Source organism: Leptosomus discolor, chromosome 12 (assembly GCF_034619465.1).
Source record: "Leptosomus discolor isolate bLepDis1 chromosome 12, bLepDis1.hap2, whole genome shotgun sequence".
NCBI lineage: Eukaryota > Metazoa > Chordata > Aves > Leptosomiformes > Leptosomidae > Leptosomus > Leptosomus discolor.
In genome coordinates this window covers 8,879,876-8,896,803 of record NC_141402.1, presented here as the reverse complement: position 1 = coordinate 8,896,803, position 16,928 = coordinate 8,879,876, and the positions used below count along the sequence as shown (strand labels likewise).

At 39.7% G+C, this 16,928-nt stretch overlaps 1 protein-coding gene across 4 annotated transcripts in view; it reads right to left on the bottom strand.

Annotated features, from left to right (window-relative positions):
* Positions 1 to 5,516: 5,516 nt before the first annotated feature.
* MICAL2 (microtubule associated monooxygenase, calponin and LIM domain containing 2) overlaps positions 5,517 to 16,928 on the bottom strand; it is a 106,452-nt gene continuing 95,040 nt past the window's right edge. For all 4 annotated transcript variants that reach the window (XM_086472413.1, XM_086472411.1, XM_086472412.1 and 1 more), the window contains 5 exons: positions 16,296 to 16,388; positions 14,239 to 14,332; positions 8,742 to 8,841; positions 7,444 to 7,517; positions 5,517 to 5,701 (listed from right to left, as the gene is read on the bottom strand). In XM_086472413.1, coding sequence (XP_086328539.1) covers positions 5,517 to 5,701; positions 7,444 to 7,517; positions 8,742 to 8,841; positions 14,239 to 14,332; positions 16,296 to 16,388 — 546 coding nt within the window. The remainder of the gene's footprint in view (positions 5,702 to 7,443; positions 7,518 to 8,741; positions 8,842 to 14,238; positions 14,333 to 16,295; positions 16,389 to 16,928) is intronic.

Here is a 16,928-nt window from a genome sequence, read left to right as displayed (position 1 = left end):
ATGTCTTTGAATTTCACCAGGAAGCCCCACTCCACGTGGCTGTGGGCAGGGGCCACCTCTGCATGGTGCTGGGAAAGGCAATGTTGGGAGCTGGCTACAGCACAGCCATACCCGGCTGGCATTTGTACCTCCACATCTCTTATTCCATACCCATACGAGAAAGTTTATACATCCCAAAGGACTTTGCTGCACATGATTTCTGACCCTATAAGACAGGCCCAGGTTTGACTGATCAATGTGGCTACATTATAACAGCAGAAAGCATCAGTATCAGGGGTAGAAGGGCCCCAAATTTTCATTGCCACAATCATCTAAAAGTCACACTTGAGGATAAATTTGTTTCCAACTCACAAGATGAATTTATGATTGAGCATATGCTTATGCTTGAATTTAAATCAGAGCTATGCGTCCTACTGAACTTGTAACTTCTTTGGGATAAGAATCTTCTCTTTAAATAAATAATATAACAAATAATAAATTAACATAGTTTCATAAAAGTATCAGAGTATTTCCAACCAGATTCTTAAAAAGTAGAATGTATTTTTCTGTTGTACATCAAGGAGCCAAAAAAAATAGACTAAGATACAATGAGGAAAAAATGTACATGAAAAGATAACATGTTGTACACAGTCACCGAGATTAATTGTTTGGAAAGTTTCAAAGGAAAGAAAGCAATTTTTAAACTTTTCAGAAGATGAGAACATCATCCTGGTATTTAATGCTTCTGATAACATGTCATTCCATTAATCAGTTAATTATAAATACCAGCCAAGTTTACTTGTATTTACATCTGGCCTTCTTAAGATGATTTTAGAAAAAGAAATCATGGGTTTTTTCTTAGTAAGTTTCACTTGTGCCTGCAATTTTGTATGTCTGTATTACATGAATATTCTGGCAAGCACATTGCTGGCATGCAGCAGCACAAGGTGTCTCTTTGTCATTCATTAGAACCAACAGGAAAAATAAATTTGTTCATAAATATTAGGCAAAGAGATTTAGGTGAAATCCAGCAAATACCTTACTCATTGTAAAGTATTTGCCAGGATCTAGGTTCATGAGATGGGGCTGCCATGAAGACTGCAGGGATAGTATTTGCATGGTAACATGACAAGCCCATCGTGCTAAACTATGCAAAAGCTGTATGGTCCATGCAAAAGCCAGCAGGGACAACTTTAGATCTTAACAGTAGCAGAGTCTTAAAAGTTGCACAGAATCTCCAATCTGCTAAGCCACATCCTGTTACTTGCTCAAACAAGAAAGACAACAGAGTGTATCTTTGTGGAAAGACACTGCTAAACTAAAGTGAAATTCTTAGTTGAAATCACATATGCATTGGGCTAAAAAGCAGAGGTTTCAAAGTACAAGACCTCTAACTTTGTTGCCTATGCTCGGAGAAACCTGGCCAAATACCCTAAACATCAGCGAGGCAAATGGATTGATTTTGAGTCAAATAATGGCTTACAAAATCCTTTTCCTGAACCTCTGGTCCAGTTGAGTTTCTTTAGACCTATGATCTTTTGAAGAGCAGGTTGGGGGAGCGGGGAGTTGCTGTGAGAAGGAGACTCAGTAAGCAGTCCAAGTCCCCCAGCTGTTGACCAGCTGGCTGAGAAGTCAGCGTGGCTGCAAGGTTTTGAACATGGATAAAAGTTTGACGTATTACTTCCAACAGGTAATTCCTGTGCAGTCCTGAGAACTTACCTGTGGTATTATCAGAGGAATCACCACCACATCCATCTGCCTCTGAGGCACACAAGATGGAAGGGAAAGAACATGATGACAGCAGAAGAAAAACCTTGGTTCAAATATGCCAAAAATTACTTTGACGTCTGAAGATAAGCCACTGTCCATCTGTCCTCTGAAGAGGAGAGAGCTAGCAATCACTGAGCAGGGGACAAAGGTGCAAGGCACTAACATAAGCTCAAATCTTGCTTATCCATTTCTCTCATCTTGAGCAGCACGTTGTCTTGCTCTGTAAGGCTCTCCCACTGGTAGAAAGCAACAAAACAAGATGACTTAATAGAAGTGAAGTTAGTGGAATTGCAAATTAGAAATTAAGGTTTTGATCATCATTTCTTAGTGATCCATGCAGTGACACTATTCCTTCAAGTCTTCAACAAGCTGTTACAATTTGTATGTCATGCCTAAGGAAATTAGGTTGTGAATTCCTATGTAAGAATGTGAAGAAGTTGCTGATCTCATGGAGTTTGCAACCTCTTGTGTTAAAGGTAGAGTTGAATGCCCTCTGACTCCAAGGTGTCATTATTCCTAAACTATGAAATGAATTTGTGCACTGCAAGATGGTGTGATTTACTTAGCAGTATATGAATTAAGAAACTGATACAATTTCTTACCTATAGATCTTTCTTAGACACACATTATTACCCTGTAGATATCAGTGGAGAGAAATTACTATGGAAATGATTCAGAGACTTCAGAGAGTGAGATACAATTTTATTTTTTCAAATAGAAAATTGCTCACATCTAGTCCATTTAGGCATAGTCAATACGTTCCAGCACATCACATTATACCCAACAATGACAGTGCCAAGGACTTAAAAATGAACAACTTATTATGTTAGTGAGTCAATGTACAGAAAAGAAGCAGCAAGAAGACTCAGAATGTTTAAATACATTTCTAATACAAGCCAACCATACTAAATTGACCTACAAACAGTGCACATAGCTTCTCTTTTTTCCCCCTCCTCCTTCTCTGCTCTCATGATATATGAAGATCTGCTTTAAATGACTCAAGAGTTTATTATTTTTCTAAATTACTTGCACAGTTCATTTTTGGATCTAATCTTGTGAGGTACTTAATATCAGGCAGGGTAACAGTAGTCTGGCAGGTTCTTCCACTCAAGAGCGGACACACAGTTTTGGGTGGCGCATATGTTATGACCACATGGCATCCAGAAAAGTATCTTTTAGAGCACAGGATATTTTTGAGTCCATAAAATGCTGATAGCCCTCAGCTTCTGTTGACTCTAATGTTCTCAAGAACTCAAATCTTCAGAGCTAAAAGGAAGGCACCTTTTGCATTTGGTTTTATAGCTGAACAGGTATGTGCTGTAAAGTGAAATCTCATCGCTTATATACAACTCAGAGCAACCTGAACCTGACTGATTGCAATGTGTGCATCTCCCCTGGGCAAGCAGGCTGGGCTTTGGTAGAGGAGAACAATCTCCTCTCCAGTACTAGGGCCATCATGTTTCTCTGAAGCTGCCCTTCCTCTTCCTCTTTGTACAGCAGCAACACTAAGATGAATGGACTTTTTAGATTGTAAAAGAGGTGAAAAAGACAATCTTTGACTGATAAAACTGGAGGTTTCTGCTGAATTCCCCTCCTGTGCAAAGCATCAAGTTTGCATTAAAACTTTTTAAAAATACCTTGAAAGCATTATGACTCTCTGTTTTCTAAAGAAAACTGTGATAGGTGTTCTAGATAGTCATGTTCTATGGGATTACATGAGGCTTCCGGGAACAGTGATAAAATCCAGAAATTTTCTCCACAAAACTGGAAATAGCAGCAGATCTCAACAGAGAAAATTAAAATATTTATTGCTGCCCTGCCTGCTCCTACTTTGTGTCAATCTTAAGCAATAGAGTTAGTTTAAAAATCAATCACTGCAATCAATCTCAATAAAAATGTAAACTGAAGATCAGGTATGCTGAGCCTATGAATGACAGAAAAAACAATGCCTGATGGTAATTTTGGAACATGTTCAAGGATTCTGCTATGTCTTCCCACTGTGATGAAAGACACGTTATATTGTTGAAGTCCTACAGGCTATGTTTTAAGGGTGTCCCTTCAAGTTATGGTAACCAAGAACGGTGTTTAGAAATCTTAATTCATATTTTATTACTAATTATTTTCCAATTTGATAAAGCTATCTACTCTACTATGTACAGCTTTACCTATACATAGTTGTTAAAAATACACATTTATCAATCAAAATCAGAGACATCATCCAAACTATAAAATGTAACCAGACACTCTTATACTCTTTAAACAGTCTAATAAATAAATATAAATACATAAATATTGCAGAACAATAGTATATTCCTTGCACCAATAGAGGTATATTATTTATCTGGTCAATAGTAAAATCTTGCTTTTATCTTTAGAAAGGGTATTTTTAATTTCTTACAGTAAAAACTTAAGATCATTCATAAATTACTATGACCGGATCCAGTGTGGCTGTTACCCTACAAATACTTACCAAGAGGTTTTTTAGTTTATAGCTTTTGTAATAGGAATCCTTCTGCCTTTGGCTGTACTACAGGCAACTGCTACCAATTAGCACCATTCATGAAAAATGAGAACATCAAATCTTCTCAGAGCATGAGGTAAAATGATATTCAAAAAAGAGTCTTTCAGATTCTCCTGGTTTTTTTCAGCCTGAAAATGTAGTGCATCATACATACAGTTGGGAATACTACCAATCTTAAATTGCAGAATTATCTCAGATTTAAGAAAGCACTTAAATTACACCAAATACTAAGTAGAATTTCTGCACATTTGCTTTGCCAATATCTACAAACACATGTACAAAAAAAATAGGAGATAGTTCCTTTAAGCAAAAAATATGTATGTGTATTCTTGAGCAGCAAGATAAATGTAGTTTAAATACACCCACAATGTTTTCTGTCAAATGTTGACATTACAAACTCAACATTTTTTGCAACCCTTTTGAGGAATTATTCTCAGGCAGATCTTTAGCTGCTACACTACCCATCCTATGATACTATTTGTGATGTATTTTATCAAGTAACTGTAAAGCAGTTAGCATATTTTAGAGAAGACCTTGATTTGTGACATACAAAAGTTTTTTTGAGCATGTGACAGTCTTAAGGGTAGTCACACCTTTGATAATCCCTTACCATTTTACAAAATGTAGGGATTCGATACTGCTTTAAGTTCTTGTTCAAAAATATACAGTGCACTAAAACTTACAAATACCTGGAAAATTAATTTCTGGTGTTGCATTTACAGTAGTTTTAATGAGCATTTATATGTAGTTAGTCAAATGACCCTTCCTCCACCAGAAACACAAATTAACCTTATTCTTATATGAGATGCTTGCTTTCTGACCTTTAAATAGTTCAGCATTACTTGGCTGTGCCAAAATATTAACAAAATCACATACAGATTCAGACAGATGGAAACAATGCTGTCTCAAAAATACTAAACGATGCCATCATGTTTCTCAGGAACTCTATTCTCAGCATTAAAATAAAATTCCAAGGAAAGAACAGAGCTCTTATTTCCCTTTCACAGACCCTGATGCCCATCAGACAGGTAAATACAGTCCTACTCTGTATTTCAGTCATCCTTTAAGCTGATAGTGAAATGACTCACTCCAGTATGAGCAAAAGAACTGCTTCAGAGCTTTAGATAACAAAACAACATGTTTCCCAGATAAACTGGTATCAAACCTAAATTCCTTCATTTTTCAGAAGTCTGTATCTCCATGATTACAAATGTCACTGAAATCATGTTTATTTGCATGTGGCTGTTTAAATCCTACTCAGCTGATAGCCTCTAGATAATACAATGCTTTCAAAGTGCTGGTCTTCTGCTTTTTGTTTCACTCTCTGCTCCTCTAAGGTAGACACAAGCTTGTCCCTTTCTTCAACCACTTTCATCATCTCAGTAAAAATTTCATCCTCCTCATTCAGATCCATCTCATCTTTAAGGCTGCCTAAAAGATCACAAAACAAGAAGTTAAAATCTAGATCACTGTTGTTATGATTTGCATTTTAACTGTTGGCATGCAGGCTGAATTAATATTATAGTCAATGACAAATGAAGTCAATAGCAGTTAGTATTTTTCATGTCACAGTTCAGGGAAAATTTGTCCTGCATCTGGGCCATTTAAAGTTGACCATTAAGGTTCCTAATGTGTAGAGTAGATCTTTTAGCAAAACTTAGACTGTAAGGGGTACAAAGAGCACTACTGTCTGTAAAAAACATTTAAGCTGGAGTTTAAATTTAGTTTATACAAGGTAAAAAGCCCAACCATGAAACATAGTACCCGTAGGAAAATGGAAAGTGTTTTTTAGAAAAAGTATTGAAAACTACTGTCACTTACAATCCACATACTTAGAACACAACAGGGTATTTTGGAGTATTCAGTGCTATGTAACTCCCCTTCTCTCTGCATTCCTCCTTCCCATGCTCTCTTTTCTAGTACCAAATGAAAGGACAAGCCCAAACTGTAATCCCAAGTACCTAAAAGCAGTTCCAAAATACCGCAGTAACCAATAATGCTACAGTTAACAAAAAGGCAGATAACCTCTTTTGTATTTAGGTGGTTGTCCTGGTTTGAGCTAAAACAGAACTAGTTCTGTTCAGTGATTTTGCTCTTCAGTTAAATTTCTTTAAGTACCTGCACTTTCTGAAATCAACAGCATGTTTTTTTCAGACAGTGACTGCTTCTAGTAGTGATAACGCTTGATGTTTATAGTAAATACCAGGGAACGGTATGTAGAAAGGCTTGTGCTTATACTTGCTCCTACAGCAACCAAGGTCACTGCTAACTCTTGTACTCCATGTTGGGGTGCCGGGAGTGAAAAGGGTCACAAACACATAAAAAGGTCGCACCTACAGGGAGAAGCGAACCAGACAGATGACCCAAACCTGACCAACAGAGTATTCCATCCCATACATGTCATATTCAGTATAAAGCTCAGGAATCTCGATGGTCAAGCTCTCTTCTTTGATGGCCAACATCCAAGGAGGACTTTGTTCTTCTGTCTTCGACCCCGATCCATGCATTCTTGAATCCAGCTCCTGCATCCAGTTCCTGTCTGCTGCCGAGTCCAGCCTGGCACTGCCCCAGTGCCAGCCCTGCAGCATCAGTGGTGATGTACGGTCATTGGGGGGGGAAGTTGGGTTCAGTATTGGTTTTGTATGTATTTGTATATATTTCATTCTTTTTCTTATTTTTCTTATTACCTTTTCTTTTATTGTTATTGTTTCATTAGAGCTATTTCAGTTTCCTTTTCCAGCCTATCTGTCTCTCTCCCTTGTTCTCTCTCCCTTCCGCTCCTGGGATGGGAGAGAGGTTAATAGAGAGCATCTGCCATTCCTTAGTGGCAGACCCAGCCTCAGCCCTTCACAGTGGTTGAAGAAACTACTTTCCATTGCTGCCTATCATTGCAAGGTAGCTGGATATTGCCACCTGCACATCACGACTTGTGGAATTACATATGCGAGTGCTTCTGGTCCCGTTCAGGGTAAAACTGAACAGGTTAGCTTAGCTGTCTCCACTAGAAGTCAGATGAGAAGATTTCACAAGTTGCATTGTGCTGACTGAGCTGCACTCACAAAAGAGCACAGGAGGAAGAGCTTCAGCACTCTGGTCCTTTTTGGATCAAGCAGGGACTCATATGGGCATGGTCTGTCACTGTGGGCTGGAGCGTGCTCTACCCTTTGACTTACCATCAATGGCCATTTTCTCTCTCAGCTTTTGTTCCAACCTGCTTTGGTGGTCCTCCAGTTCTAGTTCTTGGGCTCTAGGTACAATAGAAAAGTATGTTAAAGAACAAGCTTTTTTTCAATAAAGACATATACATTAATATTATTTCAACCAAGAGATTCTGTGTTCTGTTTATCCAGTATTTTCTCCTCATGGGTAATCAAGGCTAAAAGCTTTGCCTGTGCCACATTACCACAGTAACACCAGAAGTACCACCACCACCTTTTGCATTATGTATCAGATTATGCTCCCTCACACATTGCAATACTTAACCAGCTATGCTTTGTTGGTGGCACCCACAACATGATTCTGGATAGGACTGTGCTCACACAGGAAGCGCCCTGCCAGGCCCTCTGCACAGGAACAGGTCCTGAGACAAGGGAATTAACACATCCAGACAGTAACATTTTGTGTCCTGCAGTGATAAAAGGAGGCTGCTTTTGCTTTTTTAACTCTGCTTTGCAGGCAGTGTGAGCAGGAGGCATTGCTACCACACCACCCAGTGACAATCAAAGGGGAAAGAAAAGGTTTGCCCCTGGCAGCATCAGCACAGCTGGGGAGAAACTGGGGTGCGGCTGGAGGTAGCGGCTGGGCTGCAGCGCCACACACAGCGCGGGGGGCTGACTGAGTGGTATTGAAATGATAAATGGCAATGAGCAGCCTGCACTGGTGTGAAATGCAGGGGTGAGCAATGACTGCTGCAGCTCTCATTGCCTTCCCACACTGCCCAGAAATAGTGGAGAAAATAGCCGAGAGTCACCTCTGCCTATCTGTTGACTGCGTCTCCAAGGAAGCTGGGTGAGAGAGCTACAGCCAATATTGTTTCCATCAAGCACAAACAGTGGCATCTGAAGTGGGTTTTTTTTTGCTTGGTGTAACTGCTTGCTTCATCACTGTAGTGAATTCCTAGATCTTTTCTCCTATGTCCAATAAAATCTGAGATAAATTTGTCAGACTGTTTTTCTTCCACAGGAGAAAGTTCCTCAGTGTTCATTAGACTCACATTACGTAAAGGCAGAGCATATATATGCCATACTGGTTTAGAGTATCGTATAAGATTGAAATACTTGACAACTGTGAGAGGAAGGACAAGGAGGGCTCAACTGAAAATCAGTGTTCAAAACAGATTGTAACTACTCTGGGTATGTTTATTCCACAACAGCCTCAAACTGCAGCATGCAGCAAGGTGTTCAGGTGTGTTGTAAGTACACTTTACCCTCTTCTCTCCCCATCTTTAGTACTAATGCTTGTCCTTACTTACATAATCAGGAGCTCAGACTCATAACGCATTAATTTATTCTTCTCCAAGACCAGCTCAAACCATTCATGTAGCATCTGAGTTTCATCCTTTGCGCCTGAATCTGTTTAAAATAGCAAACTTAAGTGTGCATTACCAGCTTTCCTTCCAAGGCTCTTACCGCTTAAGTCCACTTTAAATAGTCCTCATTTGTAAGCCTAGAAGAGTTCAAATGTAGATTTTTTTTGCTGTATGTAACTTACAGTAATGTCTGGGTATAAGAGGTATAACATTCTTGTCTACATTTGGTCAACTGTTGTAGATTACTGCAGTTAAAGATGTATTAGATTTAAAAACACTTTGGTTTTGGAAGTTAAGTTTTTTCTTTCAAATGATCATATAGACTTTCTTCTTTTAATGGTCACTTTTGCTTTCTCTTAGTTCTGTCTTTGATAACATAGTTTCTCTGTTGATACTGGACTCCAGCAGCTGACTATATGTATAAATGGATATCCCATTAACACAATCGGACATCAGGTTGTACATGCTGGCAAGCATCAACTTAGTCCCTGCTTCCAGTGGGCATCAGATACACAATCAAATCCTCTACAAATTTCCATTCATTTACCAACTGGCCTCTAAATCTGCATCTGCTTGAATGATGGGAATGACTGTGGGACAGGACAAATCTATTATTACTTGGTGGTTTTGTAACACTTGGGCCAGGATATCACTGGTAGGCACTATACAGACATGAAACATGAGACGGTCTGTCTCCCAAAGAGCACACGGCTTGACTCTGCCTTGCTGAAGGCGACGACGGATTTCTCTTTCACCAGATGAGGGCCTTTACTGCTCCTAAAATGCGATCTGTACAAAAATCTTTGTCGATGAAGAACCCCTGGGTGTTTTCAAGTGGCAAATCAGAGCACATATGTGTTTCTTTTCCTCACTGTCCTTTTTAACACACTCATCACTTCACATTTTCCATTCATTTTCTTCACAAAACAAAACCACTCCACCACCCTTTGATGCAGAGTTACAGCAGCAGCAATGGCATGGCAAACACAACTCCCGCATCTGCTCTGCCCATCCACCGTCTGTTGCCACAAAAGAGCAATCACTTGTAAGAAGTGAATATCTTACACTGCTCCAGGTTGAGGCAACAATTTAGGTGACACTTTGACCCCTTCAGAAGCATAAAACTGACAGCCAGCCTGTGATCCTGCCTCAGCACGTAGTAGTTACACACCACACCATGCTGCCTCTACATGTTGGAGGCAGGGACAGCCTGAAACAAAGCAAAAGAAGGTGCTGCCAGCAGGCAGGGGAACACAGCTCTCTCCTCCTTAGTCCTTACATCATGGCTGCTAGATAACCAAGCTTAAAAACCCCATAAACCAGCCTGGCTATTTTCTGTGGATGGAGACGTGTGATTTCTCCTGGTTTAAGAAGACTGCACCTTCATTTCAGATGACTTAGGGTGCTGAAATTTAAGCCCAAAGGTCTCAATTTCAAGCTCCAGAGATGACAATTAGAAGAGCATTATTAAAGTAGGTGACCAAGTGGAAAGAGAGCCAGAGTCCTAGACAGCTCAGCAGTGTTTCGGATGCCTTTCTGTTGTCATTTTGAAATGCGCTTTGTTCTCGGCCCCAGGAATTACCCTCTTGCCTCTACTGCTTCAGCTGTCCCTCAATTTAATGTCAAAGCCAGGATTTGACTCCACTCAAGAATAGCAGTTTAAAGCCCATCTCCTTTAGGCAGTAATGATTTTGCCCAATGCAGCCCTTTAGCAATCTTCCTGAGCAGGAGGGAAATTGCTGGGTGTTTGGGATCACCAGCCCATTTGCACACCTTCACCAGGAACTGTCAGCCCAGAGAGCGTGGGTCACCTCCTGCCAGCATCAGAGGAATACATGGGCCCCTGCGCCAAGGACAGGAGTCACGCTGGCTTGGGTGCAGTTCTGCGATTTCTCATCAGGATTTGACCCCAATCTGAAGTTATCGTGAAACGAGGGGATAAAGCAGCAGGAGAGGGCAGCACAATCTTGGACAGATTTCTGCCTGGTTCCATTAAAACTTGGCAGTAATGGATGCGTTCCTGTGGGATCTTCCAGGTCAGTAAGCGGTGATAAAAAAAATATCTTCTCAGAATGACTGCTGGAGCAGTTCTCACTGGGACATGCTAATGGTGGTTTCTCACAGATCCAATGCAGGGATGCAGCGTTAGTATTCAGAGCCTTATGTCTTCGTATGCCACCATCAGAGGTTATCATCAAAATAAGATCTGTCTTACTGCAAGTAAAAACATTGCAACTGCAGGTATGCATATGCCCTGCACACACAGAGGGCTACTATAATTTTTTTTTTAATGTTTCCTTTTTACACTTTAAAATCTCGGTATCTCTAACAAAAGACCGTGTATTGAAGGTTGATTGAGGTAAGCAAAGAGTAACACACTTTGCAAAAAACGCCACTTATTTTAGCAAAATCCTCAGTGCAAGCTGAAATAAAAATAGCCCTTGTTTTTCCTCCTCCATCCCACAGAATGCCCCCCAAGTGTCCCCAGGGGCATTTTTTTTCTAATGTTTGTTAGTAATAATGTTAATAGTTATTTAAGTCTGATAAAGTGTGTTATGCCTTCCAAGAGCAGAAAAAGATGAAGTCTTTTGCATAATGCAGTATGGTGGATATTTTTAAAGGCTAGAGGGAAAACAATTTGTGAGTTTGTCTTGCGAGCCACACTGTTTTTTTCTTATAGCATTGCTAAAGCAAAACTTTCCTCCTGGATTACCCAAGTGTCCTTTAACCTTATCCCATTTGAAAGTCAGATATTCTTCTAATTACATCATAGCCATTTCTATTTTCATCACTTTCGAGGGAATGACAGGCTGCAGAGGAGTGTTTACTGAACACTGCTCTCAAAACCTCAACCTTCTGTTCTTGAGTGATGCTCTGTACAGCAGTCACACAGTAAAGGAGGGTTCGGCCAGTTTGCACCTTTTTTAGGAACAGCTAAACCTGATTCCTTATTCCTTCAGTTTTTAACTGATTTCTTTTGACTCTGTTGAATGTTCAGAGAAACCTTGGATATGCTCCATATGAAATCAAAAACTAGCTGCAACATGTGAAGATATTTGTTCACCTTCCAAAACATGGAGAGATTTCTTAATGTTCTCTCCACATGTATTTTTTTCCTTGTCATCATTCTTCATGGTTTAGTCAACTCATCGATCACGCTAATTTCAGCGGAAAACATGTTTCAAGATTTTTAGTTCTGTATTTTCTTGTAGGCAGAAGATCTCCATAAGCCTCCACAAATTTCAGTGGAAAACAAAGTGATGGTACATCAGCAATTTATTATTTGGTATTTTGAACCAGAATAAAGGGAATAACGGGCGTGAAAAATTATTCATAGGACTGATATTTCCTTTTTTTAAAAAAAAAAAAAGTGCATGAATTGTTGTCACAACAATTAGAAGATCATCAAAGCCTCATTTTGCTCATCAGTCTTCATGGCAGTTGTTTCACACCCACGCATGTTCTCTTCTAATTCAGTCGAGGAGCTAATGAATAACTCCCCCTAACAAAGGGGCCATTCATCCCTGGCTTACAGAATTATTAGAGAAGAGTTGCATAAATGTCACTGAAGACTAGTGTTTGCAGGCCTGTCTCTAAATTTGGTTATTCACAACCTTTGCAGCTCAATATTATTGCTGAGCTGTGATTGTTTTCTAATTACCTTAATAATGCCTATTAAATCGCTTGAATTGCATAAGTGCAGACCTGCTTAAATATAACTTAACCTAATAAACACTGGTCATTCATTAAAAAATAATGCTCATTATTTTTAAGAAGGTTGAACAGAATATTAAACTCACCAATTCCTGCATCATTACACATATGTTATTACAAGCAACAAAGCACTCACATTTTGTTTGCGACACTCATGGCTTCGTGCTTTTGCACCAGAAAAGTTATTGAGAGACAGTAATATCCTACATTTCAGTATCTGCCCTATTTGTAACTGGCCACCTACACAAAAACAATCAACAGAGAGAAAAATATAGTACTTTCACCTTAATGAGGGCAATCCAATTACTAAGGATGGGAAGAGAATGAGGAGCATCAATCTCTTGGCAGACAGCCTTCTTTAGGAAATGTGATTGTCAAAACAACAAAAACGAGAGGTGGCTCTAGGCCATTTATCCTGGTATTCAGTGTGTATCCCAAGAGCTAGCAGCTTCTTGTCCCTCTATATTTTTGAGGTTTGCAAAACAAAAAAACGACCACCGTTATACAACTCAGCAGTAAGGAAGAAAGCTAACACTCCAAAACCTCAAAGTCTTTTTAGCAGACTTTCTCACATGTGATAAAGTGGGTGCCATTTGACAAACAGTTATGTTTTCATTTAAGAAAAAAGATGCTAGCCTTTTAAATAACATTTGAAATACCAATTATAGGAAATTAGTTAATAAATATAAAAGGTTGAGCAAACGATCTCTTGCTGAGCTGATTAGTTCAGTGTTAGAATAGGGGCGATAGCTGCAATGAAATATGGCATTAAAAAAGCCAGCACGTAGAGATTGTGCTGCGTTGCCTAGCTAAGACAACAACAAGATCAAGTATCAAAACATATCTAGGTTTTCAGTGTTGTGCAACTGCCTGTCATGAAAGCAAGAGGTTCAGCTTTCTAAAACAGAGGTAAATAAAGACACGTTTGCAATCAGGCTGTCGGCTCCCCAGAGTCCTTTCAGCACAGAACCACAGCCCCCTCTGAAGTCCCTCACATGCATGGCTCACACCCCATCCCCATTTTGAGCCTGGCAAGAGCCCTCAGATACCCTGTCCCTCTGAGGGAGGTCTCCCCAGCCTCACCCCATGCACGCTGGGGAGCAGGGGCAAGGCTGGGCTGGTGGAAGGACGCCACAGTCTTGGGTGCTTGAGACTGTTGGTTCAGGAGAGAGAAAACCTTGCCTCTGACCAGGGCCAGGACAATGTTCCTGTTATCTTCTACCCACTGGGGGAAAAGCTGTGCGGTTTGGGCCTGTGTGCCTGCATGCTGCTGTTGCTATAGCATGGCTACCGGCTCTAATCGTATTAGTGGCATTTCACACTCTAGGAGAAGTCATTAAGGACTCTGTTACTAGGCACAGGCTGCTGCTGGCTTGGTAACTGAGATACAGCTCCTGGAAGCCTCACTGGTTGCCTCTAGAAGATGAAATTAAGCTCAGGATGGGATTTTAAAAAATGGGGGGAAAAATGCAGATTCAGGTTCAATAGCAAGGCAAATAATTCCAGATCGGTAATAACCAACAGAAAATTTATAGCATTCAGTATAAAGGTGCTTGAGTTCATAGAGTTTGAGGAAAAAGGTAAACAATTATTTTTATCTTTCAGTTATTGTTTCATTTCAGATTTTGCACTGAACTCTATTTCTATAGCAATCATTAAAACCCCTTTGATTTGAAAAAGGTTAAAAATCCACCACCGTTTAAAAAAAATGAAAAAATTCATTTACCTGATTCTCCTCTTAATTCTCTCTCCAGTTTGACACCAAAAATCTCCAGAGCTTTTTGTCTTTCCTCCAATTCTTCCAGTTGGCGCTGGACTGCCTGCAAAACCGTAATGATATAGAAGCTACAGACATAGCTTAAAAATTCAGAGACAAAAGATAGTGTCAGTGGTTAGACAAACAGCTTGAAAAGGTCTCAGAGGAGTCATGGGACTTGCAAACTCATTGAGCATATTAGGTGTCTATGCAATTTAATAATTCCACTAGGTATCTACCCACATTTTTATGTGGGTAAGGATCATAAGTACGGAAAGAACCTCAGTTTTTCTGAACTTTAGCTCTCCTGTTGTAAAACAGAGATCATAATGTTTCTGTCTCACAAGGTGTGAAAAGTCAATACCTTACACATTCAGAGGCACATATTCTGAGGTGCTACATGAATGAAGCTCATATAAATATTGAAGGTTTATAGCTAGAACGCTTTGCTAGCTATTTTGTTATCCATGGGGTTTTGTTGTTTGTTTTCCTTTCATACTTCACAAGCTTTTTGTCACAGCAAGGAAAGGGTCTAACAGCTAAGAAGTGATAACTCAGTGGCACTGAGTGACTTCTACATTCACTGGTCCATACCCCTTTAAATAAGATTTTCAGAGGTGCCATCTGGATAATAGGCATGAAACACCTTAAAAGGTTGAATTGTCAAAGATAGGTGCTCAGCAGTTCCCATTTTCAGGCTTTTAGAGCGTATCAAGCCAAGCCCTCAGCAACAGCCTAACAAACACAAAAGGTGCTTCCAAAAGTTTGGACTTGATTATTTCCATAAAGCAGTAAAATAAGAGAAGGCACATATGCACCTAATTTTACCTTGAGATAATTTACAGTTCTCCAATAAAAACTATAACATAGTTGCTCTTCCTTTGGATTAAATAAGATACTTTTTTTCCATCCACCCCCCCCATGGATTTTCTGTTACAGATTTTATAGTAACAGCTGGATATTATCATTTTTAAAATCCACTGTCTGGTTCAAACACAAAATTTCTCTCCTTTTCAGTAATACATTTTGAAAAGCAGAGATGTCTATAAAAACAGAAATTTCAGATTCACATCTGAAAAGCAACTTAATATTTTTCTTTTTTAATTTAATATTGGTACAGAAATAGCAGGTGGAAGTTCCATCCAAAACTATCCACCTGCTATAGTAATACAACAGAAGATGATGGATAACTCTGCCTTCAAAAAGCCTGCTCTCCCCACTACTGTATCTTCATTAACATTACAACCTGAATTAACGAGATTAAATCTAGCTCAGGTTTCTCTGCCCTATGCTACAACACAGACACACAAAAAGTCCTAATGGCCATATAAGCCATAAAGGTGTTTTTGTGTGTGTGTGTATGCATATAGATATGTATATGTGGTAAGTGAAGTAGATAAGCCTGAACATTTTGACACCTGAGAGAACACAAGATCAAGAGAGAACCTGAGGTCAAGTTGTGCAGAAGTGCACTCCCAAATCTTTGAACTGTAATTGGAAATAATAAAACATTAGCAGAGTCCAGAGCCTTTCCAGCATTTTCTGAAGAGCTGGGCCTGTATAAAGCGAAGTGAATTTGCATCATTAAGAAAGAAAACAGTTCACTTTCATTGTTATGGCAGAGAGAGAACAAAAACTATCACTGTATTTTTCATACCCTCCTGTAGTACACAGAGGTAATAGCTGAGTTTCTTACATTCTCAGGGGCTGATGTTATTTCACCTTTCTATGTCTTTCCCTCTCCAGTGTATTTCTCTCTTATTTCCAGTCACTATTCCCTCTTGTTCTTCATACACAATTACAAAATTATGATGATCTCCAGGGGCACACGTGGGTTTGTCACATATAGACATGCAAGGCCCTGCCACATACATCTTCCTGCTCTTGATGGTTTGGGAGAATTTCAACACAGAAGGCAGTGAGCCACAGTGAAGAGCTAGGGGAGGTGCACAGCCCACATTTGGTACCCCCATCCTTGCTAGTCACTCTTGGGAGACAAATGGGACACCTGCAAGCTAGGTTTTCACCTGTGCTTTGTGAAGCCTCTTCAGCTCCTCTTGTTTAATCAATTGCTTTGTCTCCTTCTCCAGCTTTCTCCTCCTTCTGAGCGCCCTTTTTGCCTACAAAAGAGAGAGAGAGAGAGAAAAGGCAATCAAAGCATAAGTATGCCATTACAGGTTTCCTCAAACCTTCCCCAGAATCAGAGAACCACTTAGGTTGGGAGAGACATCTGGAGTTCATCTAACCAGACTTCCCTGCTCAAAGAGACATGATCTACCGCAGGGTGCTTGGGGCAATCTAACTGAAATGAAAATATTAATATAGGGATATTTTCATGCATTTGCCTACATTGAATTTAAATCATTACAAGCTCTTATTGCAACCTTAAGTGAGTGTGAACTGTTTCTACCAATAAAAAATGTCCAAATCACAAAGTTGACTATATACAACATACATGGCTTCTGCAGACATCACCGTGATCAGGGAAGAAGCCAGGCGCAGGCCAGGGGAAGCACTAGTTTAAGGAAACTCAACCCATTTTCTATTGCTGTGGCTGCTAAGTAGGAAAATTCACTTTCGATCACTTGTAACACGGTAATAGGGATGTATCCAAAAGAAACAGCCATCATAGGACACTACCTGAAGCCCTATGAAACCTT